Source organism: Salarias fasciatus, chromosome 19, assembly GCF_902148845.1.
Source record: "Salarias fasciatus chromosome 19, fSalaFa1.1, whole genome shotgun sequence".
NCBI classification, from domain to species: Eukaryota; Metazoa; Chordata; class Actinopteri; order Blenniiformes; family Blenniidae; genus Salarias; species Salarias fasciatus.
This window is the reverse complement of record NC_043763.1, coordinates 20,444,892-20,467,209: the sequence shown is the minus strand read 5'-3', so window position 1 is coordinate 20,467,209 and position 22,318 is coordinate 20,444,892. Positions and strand designations below refer to the sequence as shown.

Below are 22,318 nucleotides of genomic sequence, written 5' to 3'. Positions count from 1 at the left end.
GGATCTTTTTATATGATTTTTTGAAGTTCGTGAGAAAAAAAATCAGAGAATTGATGTTTTTGGAGGGCTCTTACTTTGAAATGCAACATCAGATTGCTCTGAAGTTTGGTGAGTGACATCGTGGGATGGTCTACTGTCAGCCTGAGGTGAAATGGTTCGTGGATATCAGAGGGATTTTTTTATATGATTTTTTGAAATGAGGGTAGGTATAATCCCAGAAGTGATGTTTTTGGAGGACTCTTACTTTGAAATGCAACATCAGATTGCTCTGAAATTTGTGGAGTGACATCGTGGGATGGTCTACTGTGATCCTGAGGTGAAATGGTTTGTGGATATCAGAGGGATTTTTTTATATGATTTTTTGAAGTTAGTGAGAAAAAATCGCAGAAGTGATGTTTTTGGAGGGCTCTTACTTTGAAATGCAACATCAGATTGCTCTGAAGTTTGGTGAGTGACATCGTGGGATGGTCTACTGTCAGCCTGAGGTGAAATGGTTTGTGGATATCAGAGGGATTTTTTTATATGATTTTTTGAATTTAGTGAGAAAAAATCGCAGAATTGATGTTTTTGGAGGTCTCTTATTTTGAAATACCACATCAGATTGCTCTAAAGTGTAGGAACTGATATCATGGGATTGTCTACTGTCATCCTGAGGTGAAATGGTTTGTGGATATCAGAAGGATTTTTTTATATGATTTTTTGAAATTGGTGAGAAAAAATCGCAGAATGGATGCTTTTGGAGGGCTCTTACTTTGAAATGCAACATCAGATTGCTCTGAAGTTTGGTGAGTGACATCGTGGGATGGTCTACTGTCAGCCTGAGGTGAAATGGTTCGTGGATATCAGAGGGATTTTTTTATATGATTTTTTGAAATGAGGGTAGGTATAATCCCAGAAGTGATGTTTTTGGAGGACTCTTACTTTGAAATGCAACATCAGATTGCTCTGAAATTTGTGGAGTGACATCGTGGGATGGTCTACTGTGATCCTGAGGTGAAATGGTTTGTGGATATCAGAGGGATTTTTTTATATGATTTTTTGAAGTTAGTGAGAAAAAATCGCAGAAGTGATGTTTTTGGAGGGCTCTTACTTTGAAATGCAACATCAGATTGCTCTGAAGTTTGGTGAGTGACATCGTGGGATGGTCTACTGTCAGCCTGAGGTGAAATGGTTTGTGGATATCAGAGGGATTTTTTTATATGATTTTTTGAATTTAGTGAGAAAAAATCGCAGAATTGATGTTTTTGGAGGTCTCTTATTTTGAAATACCACATCAGATTGCTCTAAAGTGTAGGAACTGATATCATGGGATTGTCTACTGTCATCCTGAGGTGAAATGGTTTGTGGATATCAGAAGGATTTTTTTATATGATTTTTTGAAATTGGTGAGAAAAAATCGCAGAATGGATGCTTTTGGAGGGCTCTTACTTTGAAATGCAACATCAGATTGCTCTGAAGTTTGGTGAGTGACATCGTGGGATGGTCTACTGTCAGCCTGAGGTGAAATGGTTCGTGGATATCAGAGGGATTTTTTTATATGATTTTTTGAAATGAGGGTAGGTATAATCCCAGAAGTGATGTTTTTGGAGGACTCTTACTTTGAAATGCAACATCAGATTGCTCTGAAATTTGTGGAGTGACATCGTGGGATGGTCTACTGTGATCCTGAGGTGAAATGGTTTGTGGATATCAGAGGGATTTTTTTATGTGATTTTTTGAAATGAGGGTAAGTATTATCCTAGAAGTGGTGTTTTTGGAGGGCTTTTAGTTTTAAAAAGCCACATCAGATTGCTCTGAAGTTTGGTGAGTTACATCGTGGGAAGGTCTACTGCCAGCCTGAGGTGAAAGGGTTTGTGGATATCAGAGGGATTTTTTATATTTACAAATCCAGTTATACAGTGACATGTGCCTGCCTGCGCTCTTACCGTAATGCCTAGTGTAAGCGCGCACCGCGGCACTTCGTTTTTTTCACGGAGGGATGGCTTTACCGCAGTTTCAGATGTGATTACCACAGCGGGTAGTATAAACACATTTGTCCAACATACAGCAAAATTAAGTAAACAGCGCAACTCACCTTTGGAGGCTCATAACTGATCACAGACGATCCATAATCCAGATAATCCAGCAAAAACTGCCACAGTAGAAGCGTATGCATCCAGGCAAAGCTAGAAAGTATAGCCTTTTGTCCAAAACATGTCTTGAAATAAGCAAATAATCCAGAATTAGACGCGCCACCGCGCGCGCACGCGGCACGTCTCTCCGCGTGCGCGTCCGATAATAATCCATTTTTTTATCAGATAAAAACATCCAGACGTCTCTCCCTCGTGCTGAGGATATCCAATATGGCGACTGATCGGTTTCCGTTGCTTATTCGTCAAATTTCAACCAATCAAGTGACTCATCCCTCCCTCCGATGGCTAACCAGCCAACCGCTGCCGAGACTGATGGACCCACGTCATCGGTCGTCATCACTCGTAATCAACGTATTCTGAGCCAATCACATCGGTAGAAACGTTTGACTGACAGGGCTGGTAGCCAATGAGCTTGCTGAATGGCTGGCTGGCCCGCGAGCGGGGTTTTGTGATTTCTCAGATATCTGCTGAGGGATGCACCTGCTGTCTGTCCCTGCTCCTCTCAATCTGAGGGCCTTATCCCACACTGAAGCCTCTCTGAAGTGATTTTTTGAGTACTTTATGAGTTTTTGGAGTGAAAATAATGTAAAAATGGGCCAAAAACCAACATATACCATTGTACAGAGGGCATCCAGGGGGTATACAGAGGATGTCCAAAATTGACCCCACCGGGGCATAGCAGTACAAATACATGTGTGAAACACTCATTTCTTGTAGTACTGCTCTGAAATTTTGACCTGAACTATGTAAGACCCTAGGCTTTAGCACAATTGTGTTTTCAAGCTCGCACAGTGCTTCCAGACTTATTTCCAGGTGTTTTAAGAGGGAAAAAAATTCAGGCGAGAATGAAATTCATCCTAATTCAGTGTGCTGCAACACAAATAAATCTGTGGCAGTAGCACCTAGAGTAATTCTGACTGCACTGGGTGAAAATATAGGTTGTCAGCTTTCAAATGAGACCCCAACCATGCATGTACTCCAAACAGTTCAAGAACAGCATTCAGTTTACTTTGGGTACGTCTTTAGTTGAACTTTTAGGCGAAAATGGCCCCGAGCTTAAAGGGTTAAACGGGACAGACCTGCCGGGCGTCAACACACCCTGTGGGACTGTTAAAACAGGCTTCCCCTTTAAGAAGAGATGCTCACAATCCAATGGGATCTCATTATTCCTGGACTATTTTCCATGGACTCAAACCTGTCAGACCTGTCCCGTGTTGTTTTTGTCAGAGGGAGTATTTGGTGAAATACCCAGAAGCGTGCTCTTGTGTGTGTGTTTTAAAGGCAATTTAGGGAATCACTCGGCTTCAATTCAGTGTTTATAACAAAGGTTTACAGCTGGAAAATAAAAGCTTCCACAAAGTCATAGTGTTTACTGCTTCACAGATTAAAAGACTGAGTTATGTTAAATCAAAAATAACCTAATTGCTTGTATTTGTGCCTGAACTGCTGCTGAGATTCGAGAATAAAGCGGAGCTGAAAGATCAGGACTCCATGCATGAAGAGATGGTGCTTAATCTCCACCTACTTGGCATGTGTCATTTGCTGTGAGTGTTGACAAGGGGAATGCTCGGTGGAGCGATAATGCTACAGTAGCAGTGCAAGGAGACACACCGGCAAGGTATCACAACGCGCTGGATACTTTGATTTCTGTAGTGTATTCCTCTGACACTGTGGATTTGTGATTGGGTCAGAACAACGTGGAGGTACAGTATCACAGCTTAAACTCAACGGGTGACCAAATACAGCTATTTTGGTTCAGCAGGCTATGTTTATTCTTTGTTTGCTTTATGAAAATGCTTAAATGTGTTTGTGTGGAAACTGGTTTTCACCACCTTACTTAGAATATCCTCAGGGATTATTTGTCTCTCAGAACAGGTGGGATCAATGTTCAATAACTGGCTCTTCCAGCTTGAGTCTTCCAGCGTCTCTGACCTGTTTTCCCGGAGTACCTATCTCACTGATAAGCTAAACAAACGTTAACCGTTTTAAAATCTATTCTTCTAAAATGTAGGAACAGGAGATAACAGATGTGTCAGTGATATGCACTGCTTTAGAACGAGGAAGGGCGCGGCTGTCACCGCCAGACCTGTCCACACCCTCTCACTTTTTACAGGATTCTGAATTCCTTTTGCTTGTTTACCATGTGAGCCGTCTTTCACAAGGCTCTTTTTTTTTTTTTATTACATGCTGTCGCTGTGATGCAAATGGCCGTGCCCTCCAGTCAGACACTTTGTCCCGGAACGTTTTCACCTGTAGACTCACACAGTCGAGCAGATGCAGCCAGCACCGCCTGTCGGATTCCCAGACACCAAGTGGCTTCTGCTCTTTTTTTTTTTTTTTTTTTTTTTTTTAACCCACATAGGAATTTTCCGGGTGTAAGTTTCCTCTGTAGTTATGCAAAGTGAGATAATATTACTTCATATAAAGTGAGGCACGGGATTGTGAAGAAATCGACACTTTAAGGAAGTCAAAATGGTACGGAGCTGTTTTTGTTCGCTTTTATATTTGCCATGGCTTCTACTTCCTGTCCGAACGCAGTCTATCAGTTCTAACTGTGTGTGATACGCAGTTGTTATCGTGACCTGGTTATCTCAGCCACTCCTGTTAGTTTATAATATTAATGATCCCTATTATTTAGACTAACACCTTCTTTCCTTCTGTTGTTTCGGTTAGTTTCACGTTGAAGTCAGCAGCCTGGTCTTGTGACCCTTGAGCTGCTCACCACAGCTCTTTTATAGTTGTGTTAGTTATTTATTTCCTATTCAGTTTGACTGTGTTTCCAGTCTGTTGTTCTGTGCAGCAGTAGCTTTAAGTTCAACTTATCCTGCTTAAGTTTTTTTTTTTTAATTTATAATTATAACATTTACTAACTGTATATTTTTTTCAATAGAGATTGGACAGTTTCATCATTTTTTTTATCATAGTTTCTATTATCTAATCAGAAATAAGCGCAGTAATTTGTTGATATTCATGTGTTCCAGACTTGATCCTTCGAGAAAATCATATAAGGACAAATATGTTTTTAAAAAAGTTTCCAAGGAAGTTTGTAGTGTTGCCTTCACAATTAGATAAAATGTAATATAATGTCAACCTTTGACCCTAGAGATATTGTACATTGTAAATGTTTATATGAACCATTTTTTGTGGTATGATGCAATAGAATAGAGTCACACTGTGACTGCGATCTCAAACGTTTTAGATTACCCTGAAAAAAAGGTTCACCCAAATACAAGATATCAACGCAAAATGAAAGAGAATGACTCTAAAAACTAGTGAAATTATCTGTCCATGCAGCAAGTAAATCTTACTTAAAGAGAGATCTTGATATAAGAATTTTTAAGTCTCTCTGTTGTAAATTCATCTTAAATCAAGTGGGACATTTTGACTGAAAACAAGACTAATGAACTTGGTAAGATTTTGAATTTTTGCAAGTTTTATGACACAATGTAGCGAAATATCAAAACTTCAATAATATATTATGAGCTATATTCATATCATGATTATGTTGCGTGTGTGTGCATGTGTGTTGCACAGCATGTATTGTGCTTTTTGTTTTGAAACAGGTTGTTTTTGATGATAGTTCTTCTTTCTTGCAATTTTTTAAAGGAAAATATTCTAAAAAAGCAATAAACACATGTCAAAATAATATCCGTTTATTTTGTTTTAAAACAGCACTGAATGCTTGAAAGGTATAATATAATAAATGTAATGCTAGTATTTTGCAGGCTGTATCGTGTGTGTGTGTGTGTGTGAAGTGTATACTTTGAAATACCCCCCATCAGTATAAGCAATTTATTACTTTAAATCAAATATAGACAACCGTATCTTTTTATGAGGATGTGCAGGAACTTTGGGAAATGATGTGTTTTGTGGTGTGTGTGAGTTTAGAGGTGACAGCTCTATTTTACCTAGATTTTGTCCAGCATGTCGGTAAAATGATGAGAATTGTGTACATTTTATCCCACATATGAATATGTTGTATAATGTTGGATCAGTCGGTGTCATTTGCAAATCATGTTTCTCTTTCTTTCTCCTCTTTCAGAATTCGGAGGGAAAGAAGGGGTTTGTACATCGCCTCGCTCACTTCTTCAGCACCAGGAGAAGGAGGAGCAGCGGTCGACTCAGTTCAGATGCCTCCACCGACGCCAGTGCTCCTGCGTCCCCGTTGTCTCCGGCCTCACCCATGTCTGAGGAGGAGGCCGGGCTGAGGACTCCGACTAACTCCCGAAAAAACACTGACCTGACCTCGCTTCATAACAGCGACACCCTCAGCCAGAGCTTCGGTTACTTTCGCTCGAGCATGAACTCGGTGGTGCCAGTCGATCTCGACATCCCATTCGCCGACAGCAGCAGCAGGAGGGGCAGCATCAGGGAGGTGCACAGCTGCAGGATAAGCACGGCCAGCGGCGAGAGGAACTCTGGCAGTGTGACTCCCACCGGGCTGGACCCTCCTTATAACGTCCGTGATTCCGGCTCAGAGTTGAGCTTCTCAGAATCTGTGGTGGAGGAAGTCTCCAAGAGGTTGCACGTTAATCTGGAGGAAGACATCCTAAAGGAAGCAAAGCGTGAGGAAAATAGAGTTAGCCCGTCTGCCATGAATTCACTACCCATACAAGCAGCTGCCAATGGCGCTGAGGCCCGCAAGTCTCCAAACCTAACCTCCATCAGCTTAGGAACTCAAAAATCCACAGCGAAAACGGGAAAGCAAGGACACAGCACTGTGCTCAAAGGTATTACTCTGGGCTCTAACTCGTCTACCTCGCACGCCATCTCAATTCCACGGGCGGACAAGTCTTCAGTGAGGCCCAGAGAAATCTCAAAAGCCAGAACTGAAGCTTGGGTGACGTCCAGCAGTCCGTCAGGGGAAACTCAAGTCTCTTCATCGAGCCTCAAGCCCGAGCAAGAGCAGGATCAGTTCGTGAATTCTCCTGTCCAGCTCGTCAGAGCAGTATGGGTGGAGACCTACCTGGGAGAGGACGAGGAGGCCGAGAGGGGGAGCAAGGGGGAGGGGGAGAGAGAAAAGCCTGTAGCGAAACAGGAGGAGGAGGAGGAGGGCTTGCGAGTAGGCTCACCTCCCGTACTGGCCATACCTGTCACTGTAATTCCTGTGGACGACTCGGCAGCTCAGGGCGCTGCTGAAAGCCGTTCCACCCCCTCGGAGGCTTCGCCATCCCGTGGCAGCCGGCCAGAATCAGCCGGCTCCTTGGCACCGACTACAGACAAGCTCCACACAACCTCCCAGCAGCCAGAGGAGCCCGGAGCTGGCTCCGACTCAAGGCGAAGTTCACGTCAGGAGAGACGCAGGTCGAGGGAGAGCCGTGTGACGCGAAAGACTGTGAATCTGCCCTCCAAGACCAAGGTGTTTGCCCACAAGGTGCAGGTAGACCCGGAGTTGGGCTCGGACGGGGAGGAAGCGGGACGAGAGAAGCCCGAAACAGATTCAACTTCAAAGGAGTCGGACACAACAGAGGCGAAACCGTGAGTATCTGTCTGTTTTCTGCGGTTACTGTTTAGAAAAGCGCCTTTGATCCTGAGAGGAGCAGAAAGCAGGGGAGCTGAAGAGCGAGCTCAGCCCGAATGCAACCTGAGCTCCGAGTTCCCATGTCCCATTGTACCAGAGGAGAACAATGAGCCAGACCTGCAGGGAGCCACTGAAATATTCATTTACTGTACATCTCATCAGTAAAACAGACACTTTTACCTGCGCTTCATGGCCCCACACCTCTGAATTCTAACATGTAACCATAAAGAGCAGCTAGAATTTCTTTTCAGTTGTATGTTTCTCTCTGGAATATTTTCCTCGCCATGAATGGATGAGTCATTACAGAACATGACAGGCAGGACGCTCTATGGTTACATGAGTTAACAGTTAAAAAGAAACAAGTTGTCATTGTCTAGTTTAATTTACGTCATTCTACTGCAGTAAGGACGACTGAGGTTCGCCTTTTTCATTTATTTTTTTGCACTGTGGGCTGTAAGTCGGACCCCGAAATGGTGTTCTGACTGATTTATAGTTTCTAAACTACTGCAAGGAGATTCTTCTGCCTATTTCATCGGAACGTTTTTCCAAAGGTACTTTCTTTTCTATGTTTGTGTAGGAAATGGAATTCTCCTGGTTAAACTGAGGGGGGCAGGTAGATTCATGCATTTTTGCCTGAAGTCTCCTGTAGAAAGTGGCAATCTTCTCAATCTTCATTTTTCTGTGGATGATGATTCCCCAACTTAGGCAATATGTGCAAATACAACTAAGTTATTTAACATTTCAACACGATAGTGTTAGGTTAGTTGGTAATACTCGTTTTGTAAAACGGCACTAAGCTGTAATGATCAGCTGCTGTTAACTTGAAGTGACATGATCAATATGAAACAGCTGACAGGATGTTTTATACGCCCTTAAAATACACGCAAGGCACAATTTTTTGTAGTATCCGTGTTGTTTTCACATTACAATGTAAAAGTATATTACCACCTCAAGTCCAACTTTACTGCTCAGAAAGTGTTAACGTATCTCAGCTGTATGTTAAAGGTGTTGAAATGCTTCTGCCGATTTAGTTTTAGGAGGCGAAAACTGTCAGGCAGTCTTTGTAAAGTCTGTACAGGTTAGTTGTTTAAATCTACAAATAACACAAAAATATATGTTTTAGTTTGAGAGTCTGTATAAATTTAGGATAAAAACAAATTACACCACACTTTAGAAAGTAAGTAGTCCCAACAATACTATAAATGAGTAAATTCACAACATAGTATCAGTGTAAGTGTCGGTATTAGGCTTCAGGACATTAGAATGAGCGGTGCAGATCTCTACAGCACTTCTTTCAAAACATGCATAGATAGCTCAAATCCTCTTTAAGTAACATGTTTATGTTAAGGATACAAGAGGAACGACTGAAAAACAACCATTTATTATTTTTGTGTCAACACATATATTGCTTCACATCCTGAACGCACAACAAATCCGTGGCAGAGTCTTGGGAGGTTTGTTATCTTTGGAGCGAGCCAGGCTCCTTCCTGTGTTTCCTGTCTTTATACTAGTTTGAAATGACTACCCACTGGCAGCAGCTACAGATTTACCAAGCTGATGAGAGTTCTGTTAATGTTCATCTCACCTTCAGGAAAGGAATGCATGCGAATGGTTTGAATCAATGCAAATGATTTATTGAATGAATGAATATGTTCTTTCTCATGAAGTTTGCTTCTTCCTTTTCTCTCTTTCTACTGACAGGCTACCAAACCTCCATAACAGAGAGGATGCAGAAGCTGAAGATGCAAAGTTTGAACCGTCCACAGCAACAGAGGAGGCTGCACACTCCGGTTCAAACACTCCTGAGCCCACAGTGACAGAAAAAACAGACTCTGACGTTTCTGACATTGATGAAACCTCTGCAGCTTCAGACATGTACAAAAGTAAGTCGCGAACTGTGGAATCTGGGGTAGGAGGCCTGGGATCTACTCAGACGGCCCTCTCTAAACGGGTCGTTAAAGGAACAGCTGAGAGTCGGCACGCAGCTGCAAGTGGAACAAAGACGCCGACCTCTGCAGCTGGAGCCAAGTCCAGGAATGTCACAACAAAAGCAAAGGTCTCCGCAGAGGGCGCAAAAGTGGAAAGCTCCAGTGTCAGTCCACCTCCACGGGACCACAGCAGTGATAAAACGGTGTCGACGCTGCCAACGTTAAAAGATCACTCACCCAGCGGTTCCTCAACCGCAACCAGCTCAAAGTCAAAAATCCCCAAAAGGCCGTCATCAGATCCTGATGTGAAACCCCCAGTGTCACCAGATAAAACATCAGCGCCTGATACAGGGTCAGCCGTCACACCCAAACTGCAAAAACAACCCAAAACCAAAGAGTCTTTAAAATCTCCAACCACGATCACCAAGCCCAGCAGCAAGCCGAGCTTTGAGGAAGCCAAGGGAGTCAAATCTTCACCGGGAAATGTTTCTCCGTCAAAGCTCTCCACCAAGTCTGCAACAAAACTAACAAATGAAAAGCCCGATGAGGAAACTGCAAACCGGCTGAACAGGGTCGAGAAGAGCGCTGAGACCAAACGGGTAACCCAGGAGGAAAACATCCGTGTGGGAAAACAGGAGCGGGAGCTGGAAGATAATGCTCCTTTGGCATCAAAGAGTCGGCTGCCGCTTCCATCACCAACGAGACGGACGAACGACGATACAGCTCAAACGAGCGGCGCCGGCTCTAAAAAAGCTTCTTCCAGTCCGAAGGATTCAGAGAGACTTCAGAAAGGGCAGAAGCGAGAAGACGTTTCCTCTGAGAAGGCAGGGAGTGAGACGCCGCAGCCGCAGCCACAGCGTGACACTCTCAAAAAAGGTGAGAAGCCATTTTCAACTGAGCGTTTCTGTTCACATCAAAGAGGGTGAAATAGATCTGAGGATGTAAGCCGACACAAAAACTTTTACCTTCTCTTTAGTAGTGACGATCTCGACAACCTGTAAATGAAAACAGTGCCTCTTTCTACAAGTTAGCATTAGTGTTGTTTTTGGTGGCCTGTTTTGTTTTGAGTTTTAGCCTCTTTGTGTCAAACTGTCATTTTAGTTTTAATTAGTTTTAGTTGCGTTCATACTCTTTGTTTTGTGTGTGTGTGTTGTCAAGTTTTACGTGATTAAAAGTCTGAACATTTCGGCCTTATTTCAGTCAGAATAACCCATGGCTATTTATGTCTAATCAGTATAGTTTGATTTCCTAATATAGTGTAGAGACAAAACCACATTTTTCTTTTAGTTGGACCCATTTCTCAAAACAAACATGGTTTTCATACTATTATATTATATTGTTACCTTATAAACTCAGCAATACTCCAATTTCAGACATGGAAAATGCTCTGCTTAATACATTTATTTTACCAACCAAACCTGTTGCTACACTCTCATACATTTAAAGAAAATAAATAACATAGCAGAACATGACTGACTTACAGAGAAAGAAAGAGCATGAATACAATTCACAACAATAACATGTATGTGTGTCTGTGTGTTTGTGTGTGTGTGTCTTGCTTGTAAACTAAAACTGAGCAGAACAAAACAACAGATGACACTGACTGAATAAAACGGCAGTAGCAACTATATATCAACTGTAACTTCTTGGATGTCTTATTTTGAAACTGATTTCCACACATCCCTAAAAATAGATATCCGTATTATTGCCAGAATACAATTAGAATTGTTATTTAATGATACAATATTACTACTGTAAAACCCACATTTGTCACACTGCTGGGGCGGAGAGTGAATGTGGTCCTACCTGGTGCTGTGCAGTGTCAGAAATTTGGGGTGATCATCTCACAGAGATGTAAGAAGCTACCAGCTGAAGCAGACGATTAAACTGCTCTATATCCATACGGAATGCCTTTTTGCTGATAAAAAATAACACTAGTTAAAAAAAAAATTCAAAATCACTCACAAACACTACAAATGAATAAATTACTGAGTTATCTTCAGTCACAGAGTAAGAAAACTTGGTTCAGTAGCTTTGATAGTAGATACTCCACAACAAAGATTCAACTAAAGGTTTCAGATCCGTTCAGAAGATAATTTTATCAACAAATTAGATCAACAAATTTAACTTCTGTTCTTCTGACAGTTTTTTATTTTTTATCAGTCGAATGAGCATGTGACGTTTGTGACCTTCACACACTGTCTTATAGTAAAGCTGTTTTTGTGTTTGTGTGTCGCCAACAGGAAGGCTGACAGCTGCGAAGTCTATCAAACATCTATTTAAAGGAATCATCAGCCATGAGGACAGTGAAGTCAAATCTCCCACCATGCAAGAAAAAACAAAACTTTTTAGGTTTCCCAAACAGACTGAAAGTGCCAAGCAGAACCTCAAATCCCCTGTAAAGGACTCGACTGAGACGCCATTGGCTGTGAGCAAGCTTCCAAGAGGTCAGAGAAGTCCCACCAAATTAAAAGCCAGAAAATCTCAACAGTCCCCCACTGAGAAAGAAAAAGACATGAAGGAATCGGAGAAGAGCAAAACCAGTGATACAAATCAACTTTCCAAAACACAGCCATCCCAAAGCAGAGCTGCGGTTATTACAGGGGAAGTGGAAGTCACAGACTCAGGATGTGTGGAACTGCCTGTCAGTGAGGTTGGCAGCTCGACCAAGTCACAAGTTACTGATCCACAAAATGCTTCGGCTGATCAAGCACAGCATGAAGCCAAAAAAACAATAGCTAAAATTATACTGGGGAATGTGCTTGCCAATAAAATAGGGCAGAAAACAGAGTTACCACCAAAAACCTCCCCTTCATTAAAAGAAAAAGCTGAACCAAAGCCAACAAGTAACATAAAACCAGATTTAACGGAGCTTAAAGAGGCAGATTCAACAGCGCTGGCTCAGGATGTAACTGATATGTCAGCCAAACCTGTTGTGGGCGGCGACGTTCAGAGTGACAGAATGGCCCAATCTGAGCAGGACGGTGTTAAGGAAATAATTGCACTCAATTCCAAAGAAGAGATTACCTCAAGCACTCTTCCTGATAAACTGGCCTCAAAAGACCCAGATCCTGAGCCAGAAAATGTACACAAAGACATTGTCACTGCAGCCCCAGGTCAACCCAACGATGCCAGCGCAGGGCAGCAGAAGGAGTTTTCCAAGGATCTAACAACAAATGAAAAGGACAGAGAGGATTTAGTAAAGGATCTTGAAGCAGAGGAGAAAAATACAGAGGAGGTTGGCGGAGAGCCAGCAGAAGCTTTGGACAGTCAGACACAGACTTTGGCTGTTTCTGAAATGCCCAAGAATGTTGAAAACGGTGCAGACAAAGAGGCTCTTTTACTGGCAGGAAAATCTGAAAGAGAGGGTAGCGACTCCAAACCAAATGAAAAGATGCTTATAGATGCAGCAGTGAACAGCACCGACTCACAGGACCGTTGCAAAGAGGAGCTCGAGGGCATAATACCCGAGAGAACAACAAAGGAAGGCATTACGAATTCAGAGGAACACGGACACGCACCAGAGGAGGAACGTTTGCTTCCTGAATCGAAAAAGGAACCACAAAATGAAACTACAGCCAATGTGACAGGAAATGCAGCGAGCTGTAGCGAGAAGTCGGAAGGAGAAGAGCAGAATATCAAGACATCAGCGGCGGGAGATGAATCCAAACTACTTCAAACCGAAGACGAGCCGCTGAGAGACGAAGGTAAACCAGAGGAGACTGAATCAAACAAGACTTCTGAATCTGATGCCCCAGACAAGGAGAACAGGAGTTCTCCCACTGCTGTGAAAAGGGGTGAGGAAACTGAAACAGAAAAAACTTTAGTGGAGTCTAAAACACCGGCTGGGACATGTGATCCACAGGAAGACTCAGAGAAGATGTCAGAAAGCCTCATTTTACCTGAGGATACACCTCAAGAAGTAGCAGCCGCTGTTACTCTACCTCACAGTGCTGAGAGCTTTAAAGAAGACATGGAAGCAAAAGATTCAGTGGAAGCATCGGTGAGTGAAAATGCTGTTGCTAATAGTGAAGTTGTCACTCAGCCAGACCAAAAGTCTGCGTCTGCTGCTGCTGCTGCTGCTGCTGCTGCTGTTACTGTTACTGCTGCTGGTCAAAATCAGGATGTAAGTATATCCACCGTAACAGAGCCAGACAAATCAAAACAGAAAACACAAGAAGAAACTCAGGAGAACCAAAAAACAGAGAACACTGAAGAGCTGCCCTCTGTAACCACTGCTGACACCAAAGAAAAGATCGAAGCCAAGAAATCGTCATTAGAGAGTGTGGTGAACGAGACACCAAATAGTGAAGTTAATAACCAAAACGGTCAGGTGTCCATCACTGATAGTCAAGATGGGAAGATAAAACCTCAGAAAAGCAAATCTGATGATACGATATCCAGTCCAGAACAGACTCCAGAAGCAGTGAGAGCAGAAGACAATAAGGATACAGTGGAAAACCAACCTCAAGAGATAAAAACTGTAACTCACGAAACTCAGGATGTCAAAGAAGCAGAAGGAAAAACGAAAACAAAAGAGGAGACTGAAATGGAAGAGTCATCGTCAGAGACTGAAAACGCCTCTATAAATGCTAATAGTGCAGTGAGCGAACAACAGGAGCAGTTATTGAAAGGCGAACAAGATGTGGACATCACAAAAACACAGGAAAACAAACAGCCAAATTCAGTCCAAAAACAGGACCTGGACGCAAAAGATCTGAAGCCTGAAACCAACGAAGCACCAGCGGGTGGGGTTGAGAAAGAGACAGCAAGTGTAAAGGCTAGTCAGGAAGTGGTCACCCAGCAAGATGAGAAACCCACAGATGTCAGAGACAAAGATGAGGGTGTAAGAAAACCAGAGCAAGACGAAGCTACAGATTCCAAATGTGTAAAAGATGAATTAGAACACGAACCAGAGAAGGCAAGAAAGGAGGTGAAAGAAAAGACAGTGGAAAGTCAAAACACAGATGCAACTCATGAGCACAGCTCTGTGAGCACTTCTCCCGATACCGATACCAAAGAAAAATCTGAAAACAAAGATTCATTAGTAGACAGTTTGGACACCAAAACTTCTACTACATCGACATGCAGTGTTAGTGAATATAACGATCAGGCTGAAGTTAGTACCAAAACAGATGTAATCACCACAGAGAAGAACGAGGGTGAAGGAACCAGGTCACAAAGCCCTGAGAGCAGTGAAGAGAAAGCTGAGACCAAAGATAAATCAGCAAAGACATTGGTTAATGAGACACCAAGTACAGAAGCAGTGGTTGAAGCTGTTACACAGCAAGAGGAGAAATCTGCAATTAGTGAAAAATCAGAGGGTCTAACGACACCAGAACAAGACAAACCAACAGGAATTCAAGGTTCTAATGAGAAATCAGAGGAGAAAAATGAGCCATTAAGACCTGAAGGTGAAGAGAAGACTGTAGTGGGGAAAGAAGTGGATGCAACATGTCAAAATACTGAGGAGAACACTGTCATTAAAGATTCATCTGAAAGTGGTGTGGTTAATGACACAGATTTAAATGTTACCAAACCAGATGAAAAGAAACCAGTAGAATCGAAATCATTGAAAACTGACTCACAGCAGAATCAGGAAGACACTAAAGAAAGGACTGAAACCAAAGAATCATCAATACCGATGGAGAAAAACACGGATCAGTCCATAAGAATCAAAGAGGAGCAGGAAAGTAAGACAGAAACAGCTCAAAATAAGAACACAGAAGACGACAAAACAGCTGAAAAAACAACTGTTTCATCATCTGAAACTAATAAAGCTCCAATTGAAGAAGAAAAGAATGTCATTAAAGATTCATCTGAAAGTGGTGTGGTTAATGACACAGATTTAAATGTTACCAAACCAGATGAAAAGAAACCAGTAGAATCGAAATCATTGAAAACTGACTCAAAGCAGAATCAGGAAGGCACTGAAGAAAGGATTGAAACCAAAGAATCATCAATACCGATGGAGAAAAACACGGATCAGTCCATAAGAATAAAAGACGAGCAGGAAAGTGAGACAGAAACAGCTCAAAATAAGAAAACAAAACATGACAAAACAGTTGAAAAACCAATTGTTTCGTCATCTGAAACTAATAAAGCTCCAATTAAAGACAAAAAGAATGTCATTAAAGATTCATTTGAAAGTGATGTGATGAATGACACAGATTTAAATGTTGCCAAACCAGATGAAAAGAAACCAGCAGAATCGAAATCATTGAAAACTGACACAAAGCAGAATCAGGAAGACACTAAAGAAAGGACTGAAACCAATGATTCATCAATACAGATGGAGAAAAACACGGATCAGTCCATAAGAATCAAAGAGGAGCAAGAAAGTGAGACAGAAACAGCTCAAAATAAGAAAACAGAAGACCACAAAACAGCTGAAAAACCAGTTGTTTCGTCATCTGAAGCTAATAAGACTCAAATTAAAGAAGAAAAGAATGACAGTGAAGATGTTAAAGTCGAGACCAAAGTGATAAAGGACAAGGACTTACTGACTTCAGAGATAGAGGCCAAGAAAGAACCTGAATCTGTTGTATCAGATAAAACAGAAATTCCCCCCGAGGCTTCAGATAAGATATCTGTCAGTACTGATGCAAAGGCAAGTGATAAAGAGAGTCAAGAAAAAACAAAGACAGATGAAGCTGAAGCTAGTTTGAAACAAGGACAGCAGACAGGCACAGAAAAGGAAAAACCTTCAAAGTCAACACTTGGTGGCAGCCTATCGCTTCCTACCATATCAAAACCATCAGTTCCACCTCTTCAGCTAAAGACAGACTCTCCATCGAGCTGGCTCGATCTGGAAGGGCATCGTAAGACGTTGCCTCCTAAAGCGAAAAAGGAGCAGAAACGGAAGATCAAAGCTTCAGCTGGTCAGAATGATTCGCTCGAGCTTGACGTTGAGGATTTCATGAAGAACATCAAGGAGGGAGGAAAGCCCTTCTCACTGCCCATGAGGAGGCGAATTCTTAAAAGGTCCCGTTTGCCACCTTTTACCATGCCGTCTATTCGGGAGGATCACTTCGAGAAAACCTTCGATCCTGAAGAATTCCAGTTCGGTTTGAGGAAAAATGGCAGGAATTTTATGGATCTTTTACCAGCCACAGTAATCAAACGGAAAGGTAGAGACGTTTCTTCCCTAAGTGAGAAAAAACAATCAGAAGACGATGCCCCCCTAATAGAAACCCTTGTAGGACAAGAAGAAAACGGTGGAGTGAAAAATGAGAGCAAAGACGAGACGCAGAAAGACGAGGGAGAGCCTGAAAAACCGACATCCCGGCTTGGAAGGATGTCCATCCTCTCCAGCTTGCTGACCCCCCGCCGGGCCAGCAGGAACACAAAAATAGACGTTACAAACAACGCACTTTCATCTGACCAACAGCAAAAAACACCCGCGCCCGAGAAGCAGGGAGTAAATAAAGAAGGTGTCGATGGTGCAAATCCCACGGGAGGTGGTGCGGGTGCAGCTGGTGAGTCAGCACGTGGCCCCTCCTCCCCTCCGCCTCTACCCACGTTCTCCGAGATAAAGCTGCCTGATCATTTAGAGAAGTACCTCAAGGAGAACAAGAGGGACACAGACACCTCCACGGACTCTGCACTGATGACTAAAACTGAGCTGGATTCTCAGGAGGGCCCTGCTGCAGAGCAGGACTCTGCAGCAACAGATGTGAGTGCTGGTCTGAAGAACACAGCAGGACGGCCTTTGACCACCAGCAGCCGGCTGCCAAACTCTCACAATGGACTTTCCACCTCTGAGACAAAGGTAGGCAGATTATTCAACCATGGTTTCTCATGAACTTTCACTGATTCCTTAAACCCAGCTGAGTTTTCACCAGCTCAGCAGGCATACCGCTGATATTTGGCAAGTTTTGGTCTCCATGGTGACACGTGTCCCACTTTCACATCCTGTACTTTTGTTTGTGATCCTGTTGCAATGTGTACGTGACTCATTTGCAAGTCGGGACAGGAGAAAAAGTGTCCTCGCTTTGATGTTTGACACAGGGACTTTTTATGTTTTGTTTATTTGCTCAGCTCAACAGAAGCATGTCCGCCCTGCTGTGAAAGGATCGTTTTCTTCAATGCAAATCAAGCAGATTTATGCAAAAGCGTGTATATTAAAATGAACACAGTCCTGAAGAACAAGAAGTGTTCTGTTCTGTGTCTCTTAGTCAGAACAGTAACTTTTCCATCTTACTAATCCAACAGCTTGTTCCAACAGTAGTACATGCACTTTACATTCCACCAGTTCATCAGTATGAAACAAAAAAGAATAATGTACAGAGAACTGTTCATGTATCACATGGTTCATACACCATGTGTTGGTGTTCGGGCAAAATTGTGACGGACTAAAGTTATCTAAATGATACTTTGATCTGAAGTTACATTTCCAGCATGTTCTCATGGTCCTGTGTTTCTAACTTTGTCTCACAGGTGCCAGTAGTAAGAGGATTCCACAAGCGGCCTGGAAAGGTAAATGTCTCGCAGGTCTGTGGCAGTTTGCATGGCGGTGACACATCATTGCAGTAATATTTTATTTCTTGATCTAGATTGTCCTGTTTGAGCACGCACAGTTTGGAGGAGAGGCTTTTGAACTGCACCACGACGTAGAAGACGCCACCGGCATGAAGCTGTCCCCCGTCATATCAGTCAGAATCATTAGAGGATGGTATGTTTCCGCATATTATTGGAATCTTCGCCAATTGAAGTTATTTGAGAGCCTTTTTTTCTGGGTGGTCAGAACATATTGGCTTTAGTCACACACACTATTGTTAGTTAAACTTGTTGGAGGCTGTTTTTTACTTCTGTTGAATAAAGAACAAAAAAACTTTCCTGAATTCACAGTTGATCAGCATTATAATCTCTCCGATCCAGCAGCCCCAGACCTTTACCCTCATTGTCTGAAAATGTGCACTTTATTCTTAATCCGGGATATTGGCTTTGTAACTTTCAGTTGGGTAACTTTTCCACATGTCATCGTATTGTGTCCTCACAGCTGGCTCCTCTATGAGAAACCGGGCTTCCAGGGCCGCATCATCGCGCTGGAGGAAGGACCCATGGAGCACATCGTGAACATGTGGGCAGACGAGGGGGGGCCGACTACCCTGGATGAGATGGGCCAACCTGTCCCGACTGCACCCATGGTCATCGGTTCTATTCGGCTAGCAGTACGGGTAAGTTTACCTGATCTGTCTGACTTCTGATATTTACCCTATATGACCCCTACATTTTTATTCAGTCATTCCAGATTTGTCCAAAGATTTACGGGTTTTATATAAAAGAAAATGTCTGTTTTTACTAACTTGTGAAAAAGTGCATAAAAAAGTTTGTTTTCAACAATATTTTTTATTTGATAATCTCATTAACTGCTATAAAGTGACAGACTGTTTTTTTTTCCCTCACTCTGACAGCGTAGTTCTCCCTCCTGTTATGTGTTTTCCAGGACTACAGCCTTCCGCAGATCGACCTGTTCACGGAGGTCAACGGTCTGGGCCGCGTGTCGTCTTTCTGCGACGACACCGTCGAGATCGCCTCCTACGGAATCCCTCAGACCACCGGCTCCATCAAGGTCCACTCGGGAGTGTAAGTCCAGCTGTGTGTCAGAAGAATATGTGAAAATGTGGTTTTTGTTTTCCAGATAGTGTCTGTTTGATTTTTGGTTTCAGTTTAATTTGTCGTCTGAGGTTTCCTGAAGGTTCCGTGAGTCTGTGAAGGCTCGCATGCCGCAGACTTGTCAGAGCTTGTGGTTGTCGTAGTTTGAGCTGGGCGGATTTTTGGTGCTTTGTTGCTCACTTTTTTTTTCTTTCTGGCTCACATAAGTGCCCTAATTATTAGTGTCATTATCTTTTGGATGATGTGGGTTTGCTTTACGATTTCACCTTCACTTCTCCATCTCATGTTTTCACCCGGTGCTGTGTGTCTGCAGCTGGCTGGTTTACTCCGACCCGGGATTCGATGGATTCGTGGGAGTGCTGGAGGTGGGGGAGTACCCCTGCCCCGAGACCTGGGGCTTCCCCGAGCCCTTCGTTGGGTCTCTCAGACCCCTCCGAATGGTAGGGTCAAACAAACATACGGCTCCATGGCGTGTTTGTGCCATCGTTTGTCAGTCTGACGCCACGTGTCTCCTTTCCAGGGAGCAATTCGAGTGGAGCATCCCAACGAAGTCAAGGTTTGTTCTGCTTTACATCCACTAATTTCTGCTGGAACTAGATAAACAGGTGGTGTTTTCATCCGCCAGGTTTTCACTCAAATAAAAGAAAAAAATGATACAATGTTCTTGCTTCAGATGCAATGAAAATAAAATGTGTTTATGAAAACCTGAAGTAGACGGATACTGTAAATACTGTAAAGGGTCACAGAAAGGGTCGAGAGCGTGTCAGAGCACTTTCCACTGCGTGCCTGAGGTTTGCTTCCAGCCTGCAGCCTCTGAAAGATCGATAGAAGTGACAACAAGATATGTAGTCCTGTTCCGTACTGCAGTCAGTGGTATGAGAGGAATTCTACCTCTGAGCTGTAATGGATCAAAATATACACACCTGACACTCAGTGAGGACACGTGTTGAAGTCATCCCCATGAGATGGTCCTCAGTATTTCTTTACAGCAGAGGTTGAAATGCTTGGCGATGCTCTTTCATGCAGGCTCTAGTGTTCGAGAAGCCCAACTTTGAAGGCGAGTGCATCGAGGTGGACTGTGGCGTCTGCAGCTTGCAGCGGCTGGAAGAAAAAGAAAGAGGCGAACCCGAAGCCAAGAGGACGACGCTTCCTGCTGTCGGCTCCATGAAGATCCTCGGCGGCCTGTGAGTTAACGGATACATGATTGAAATACAGGATGGAATGGTTAATTGTTTTATTGAAATATATATTCTCTTGTATTCTGGACATGCCCTTAATTACATAAAAACTACAATATGTGGTCTGAAAAAAATCTATCAAGTCTTCCAAACAGAGACCAGTTATTGATTATTTGTTTTGGATTATGTTTTGTAGCTGGGTGGGCTATCAGGAGGCGGAGTTTGAAGGGCAGCAGTACATCCTGGAGGAGGGCGAGTATCCTCACTGCAGTGAGTGGGGCGGATCGGAGGACGGACTGCGCTCGCTTCGGCCTGTACTCGCTGTAAGACTCACTTAAAAGCAGCAGCTTCCTGTTTTTTAGAAAAGAGGTCAACAATGAATTAACCTTCTCATCCCCCTCAGGATTACCTTTCGCCTCACATTAAAGTGTTCAGCGAGAAGGACTTCAACGAGCGGGGCCTCTGCGCCGACCTGCTGGGCCCCGTCGTGGACATGGACGCCACCGGCCACGGCGTGAAAACCCAGTCTGTCAGCGTCGGCGGCGGAGTGTGAGTCAAACGGTCCCTCTGCTCGCTGGGCGTGTGCTTCTCACCTTACAGACGTGACTCACTCTTCTGTTATGGCATAAAGAAACACACACGCCTGTGTGCAGGTCTGCAGCATGAAGTGTGACTTGTGAAACTGTATCTCATGTGACACTGAAATGATATATTTAAAAAAAAAAACACACAATCTCATTGAAATACATGAAGATCTGCAGAAGTGCAACAAGTAGAAGACGATCTCAAAATGCTGCACACTTTTAAAAGATGAGGTTCTTCAACATTGTAAATCGTCATAAAAAGATTTTAAAAAACAACAAAAAAAACTAGATCTCGATGGCACCTTCTTTGATTCCTGGACCCACCTTTACCCAACACCACACTGTTTGCACCACGCGCTCGGCACCGCTCACAGGGTGTGTCAGCGCTGTCAAGTTTGATCAGATTAAAACAAACCCAGCTGCAATCTGACAAGTTTGATTTAAAAACAACAGTTTGGACGGAGTACAAGCCAAAAGATTTCTAAACAGACTAAAACAAACACAAGAAGGAACCAGCTCCAGAGGCGCTGTTGATCATCGTTACTGTTCACAGTGGAGGAGCTCGGGACACGGTGGAGGTACTGCTGTGGAGCTTTTAGAAAGTCTCAATGATTGTTTTACACACATTGTGGAAGTTGGCATGATTATGCTGATCATGCGCTTTTTCCATCTTCATTCCACCTTGTGGAGCGTGGGAACAAAATGTTTTTGTGCTGTTGCCCACTCATAAGTTTTTTCCAACAATAGTGTAATAACATTGATGATTCCCAGATATATTTCAAAACTAACAATGTAGAAAGGAACAGTGGGTACCAAAGTAGATATTTTAGTAGGTCCTGCATGTGGAATCTGTCTGCAAAGAGAAAAGTTCCCATAAATCCCCTTATCTAGTGTGTTTAGTGTCTGTATCTCGGTGTGTTTGTGGTCTTTGACTGTTTCAGTTGGACGGTGATAAGTGCTTTAGAGCTGCTGAGTGTGAAGTGAAGTGTATTTGTGGTTCGCAGGTGGGTGGCGTTTGAAAAGCCCGGGTTCAGCGGGGAGCTGTACGTCTTGGAGAAGGGCATGTACGCAAACCCCGAGGACTGGGGAGCCCGCAACTTCAAGATCTCGTCCATACAGCCCGTCTTCCACGTGAGAACCCATCCATTTGACTCGAGAGTCCACCTGAGAGATCTGTCCGCTTCCGTTTACACCTGCTTCTTCTTTGTTGTGCAGGACATGCTGGTGGGAACAACGAAATTCAAGGTATCGTCTCTTCATCTTCTGTGACGGATGTCTGTCCTCTCCCCGTTCCCGCTCTGGTCTCTCTCTGCTTCTGCTGGCAGAAACACAAACAGTATTTTAATGGTCTGGATGT

General features: G+C 43.2%; 1 protein-coding gene and 1 long non-coding RNA gene across 4 annotated transcripts in view; one reads left to right on the top strand and one right to left on the bottom strand.

The window, feature by feature from the left end:
- The window catches only part of LOC115406966 (uncharacterized), a 153,982-nt gene that overhangs the window by 41,673 nt on the left and 89,991 nt on the right, over nucleotides 1-22,318 (bottom strand). The window lies entirely within an intron of this gene.
- Nucleotides 1-22,318, top strand: part of crybg1a (crystallin beta-gamma domain containing 1a) — a 54,966-nt gene that overhangs the window by 29,762 nt on the left and 2,886 nt on the right. The window contains exons 3-17 of one of the 3 annotated variants that reach the window (XM_030117252.1): nucleotides 6,175-7,610; nucleotides 9,355-10,457; nucleotides 11,825-15,085; nucleotides 15,410-17,352; nucleotides 18,021-18,059; nucleotides 18,137-18,255; nucleotides 18,583-18,760; nucleotides 19,030-19,169; nucleotides 19,513-19,639; nucleotides 19,720-19,755; nucleotides 20,226-20,383; nucleotides 20,574-20,700; nucleotides 20,781-20,926; nucleotides 21,966-22,092; nucleotides 22,177-22,206. In XM_030117252.1, the coding sequence (XP_029973112.1) occupies nucleotides 6,175-7,610; nucleotides 9,355-10,457; nucleotides 11,825-15,085; nucleotides 15,410-17,352; nucleotides 18,021-18,059; nucleotides 18,137-18,255; nucleotides 18,583-18,760; nucleotides 19,030-19,169; nucleotides 19,513-19,639; nucleotides 19,720-19,755; nucleotides 20,226-20,383; nucleotides 20,574-20,700; nucleotides 20,781-20,926; nucleotides 21,966-22,092; nucleotides 22,177-22,206 (8,970 nt within the window). Of the gene's footprint in view, nucleotides 1-4,588; nucleotides 4,608-6,174; nucleotides 7,611-9,354; nucleotides 10,458-11,824; nucleotides 17,353-18,020; nucleotides 18,060-18,136; nucleotides 18,256-18,582; nucleotides 18,761-19,029; nucleotides 19,170-19,512; nucleotides 19,640-19,719; nucleotides 19,756-20,225; nucleotides 20,384-20,573; nucleotides 20,701-20,780; nucleotides 20,927-21,965; nucleotides 22,093-22,176; nucleotides 22,207-22,318 lie in introns of those variants that run through there. The other 2 variants (XM_030117253.1, XM_030117251.1) reach the window with 2 other exon arrangements.